At 46.0% G+C, this 1,137-nt stretch overlaps 1 protein-coding gene across 1 annotated transcript; it reads left to right on the top strand.

Annotated features, from left to right (window-relative positions):
- The first annotated feature begins 472 nt into the window (after positions 1 to 472).
- LOC105056825 (photosystem II reaction center W protein, chloroplastic) lies at positions 473 to 1,137 on the top strand. Its single transcript, XM_010939152.4, has 2 exons — positions 473 to 654; positions 737 to 1,137. The coding sequence occupies exons 1-2, from the start codon at positions 561 to 563 to the stop codon at positions 1,036 to 1,038; spliced, it is 396 nt and encodes a 131-aa protein (XP_010937454.1). The 5' UTR covers positions 473 to 560; the 3' UTR covers positions 1,039 to 1,137.

The following is a 1,137-nucleotide window of genomic DNA, read 5'->3' as shown; positions in this document are numbered from 1 at the left end:
CTATAGATCCCTTCATCCTTGTTTTCCTATTGATATATTTCATGAAATATAACAGAGATGTGTCTTTTTTTATGAACAACAGAGACGTGTTGCTCGGCAAAAATATATGCCTAATTGGATGCAACTGCATAGAGATAGCGCGATCAGGTGCAACTATCTGAGTTGCATGTAACCTGATCCAACATGGACAAGCTTCTTAAGTTGGAGACAAAAACCCTCATAGTTTCTTACTCTTTTTTTGCCACAAAGGTCTCTCCAGTTTCTATAATTTCCTGTGAATATTCCTGCAGTATAACCGTACATATAGCTGTTCTTTGGTGAACATTCATGAAGATTATGTGTCCATGTGGAAGTAATTGGTTGGCTGTGAGAGGATGAGATTTGAAAGGCAGGCTGTCTATCCTCTCTGTACCAACCAATGGTCTCACTTATTTTTTGTGGTGCATGGCATAGGTTCATGTGATATTTGGGTAATCCCTTGAATGAAATAACCCAGTGCCAGTCACCATACAAGCTCCTCTCCTCAACCCCCCTCCTTCCCTCGTCGAGCACAGACAGAAATGGCTACCATCACCACACTGACCTCCACGGTTGCATGCGCCGCCATGCCCCGGCGACTCGAAGGCATCTCCTCGTCACCCATACCCATGCTAGGTAAAGTTATATGCTTATTTACCAGATGACGGCTATCTTTGCCAAATTACTGACAGTTTCATTTTGGATATGGGATGATCAGGATTGCCTCAGATTAGAGTTAGAGGTGGAAGGGTGAGGTGCTTCTCAGAGGCGAAGCCATCCGTCGCCAGTGGGAGCATGGGAGTGTCATTGCTTGCAGCTGCAAGTGTGATGAGCGTGTCGAACCCAGTCCTGGCCCTGGTCGATGAGAGGATGTCCACCGAAGGGACGGGGCTCGGCCTGGGCATCAGCAACAACCTGCTGGGGTGGATCCTGCTTGGTGTGTTTGGTCTCATATGGGCCCTCTACTTTGCGTACACCTCCACCCTCGAAGAGGATGAGGAATCTGGACTGTCCCTCTAAGCCCTCATGCAAATATTGTAATGGAAATGGAAGCATGTTTGGTGGAGAACTTGACAAAATTTAATCACTTGTAATGAAAGCTCTTGAAATTGTTTCTCA

The sequence above is a fragment of the Elaeis guineensis genome, chromosome 13 (genome assembly GCF_000442705.2).
Source record: "Elaeis guineensis isolate ETL-2024a chromosome 13, EG11, whole genome shotgun sequence".
In the NCBI taxonomy this organism is placed as follows: domain Eukaryota; kingdom Viridiplantae; phylum Streptophyta; class Magnoliopsida; order Arecales; family Arecaceae; genus Elaeis; species Elaeis guineensis.
Note: the sequence above shows the minus strand (reverse complement) of the source record. Positions and strands in the feature narration are given on the sequence as shown.

Bases quoted from the DNA above. Each gene is read 5' to 3' on its own strand.
- LOC105056825 (XM_010939152.4), top strand. From the start codon at position 561: ATGGCTACCATCACCACACTGACCTCCACGGTTGCATGCGCCGCCATG. The intron at 655-736 runs GTAAAGTTATAT...TGGGATGATCAG, and splicing joins GTCACCCATACCCATGCTAG to GATTGCCTCAGATTAGAGTT.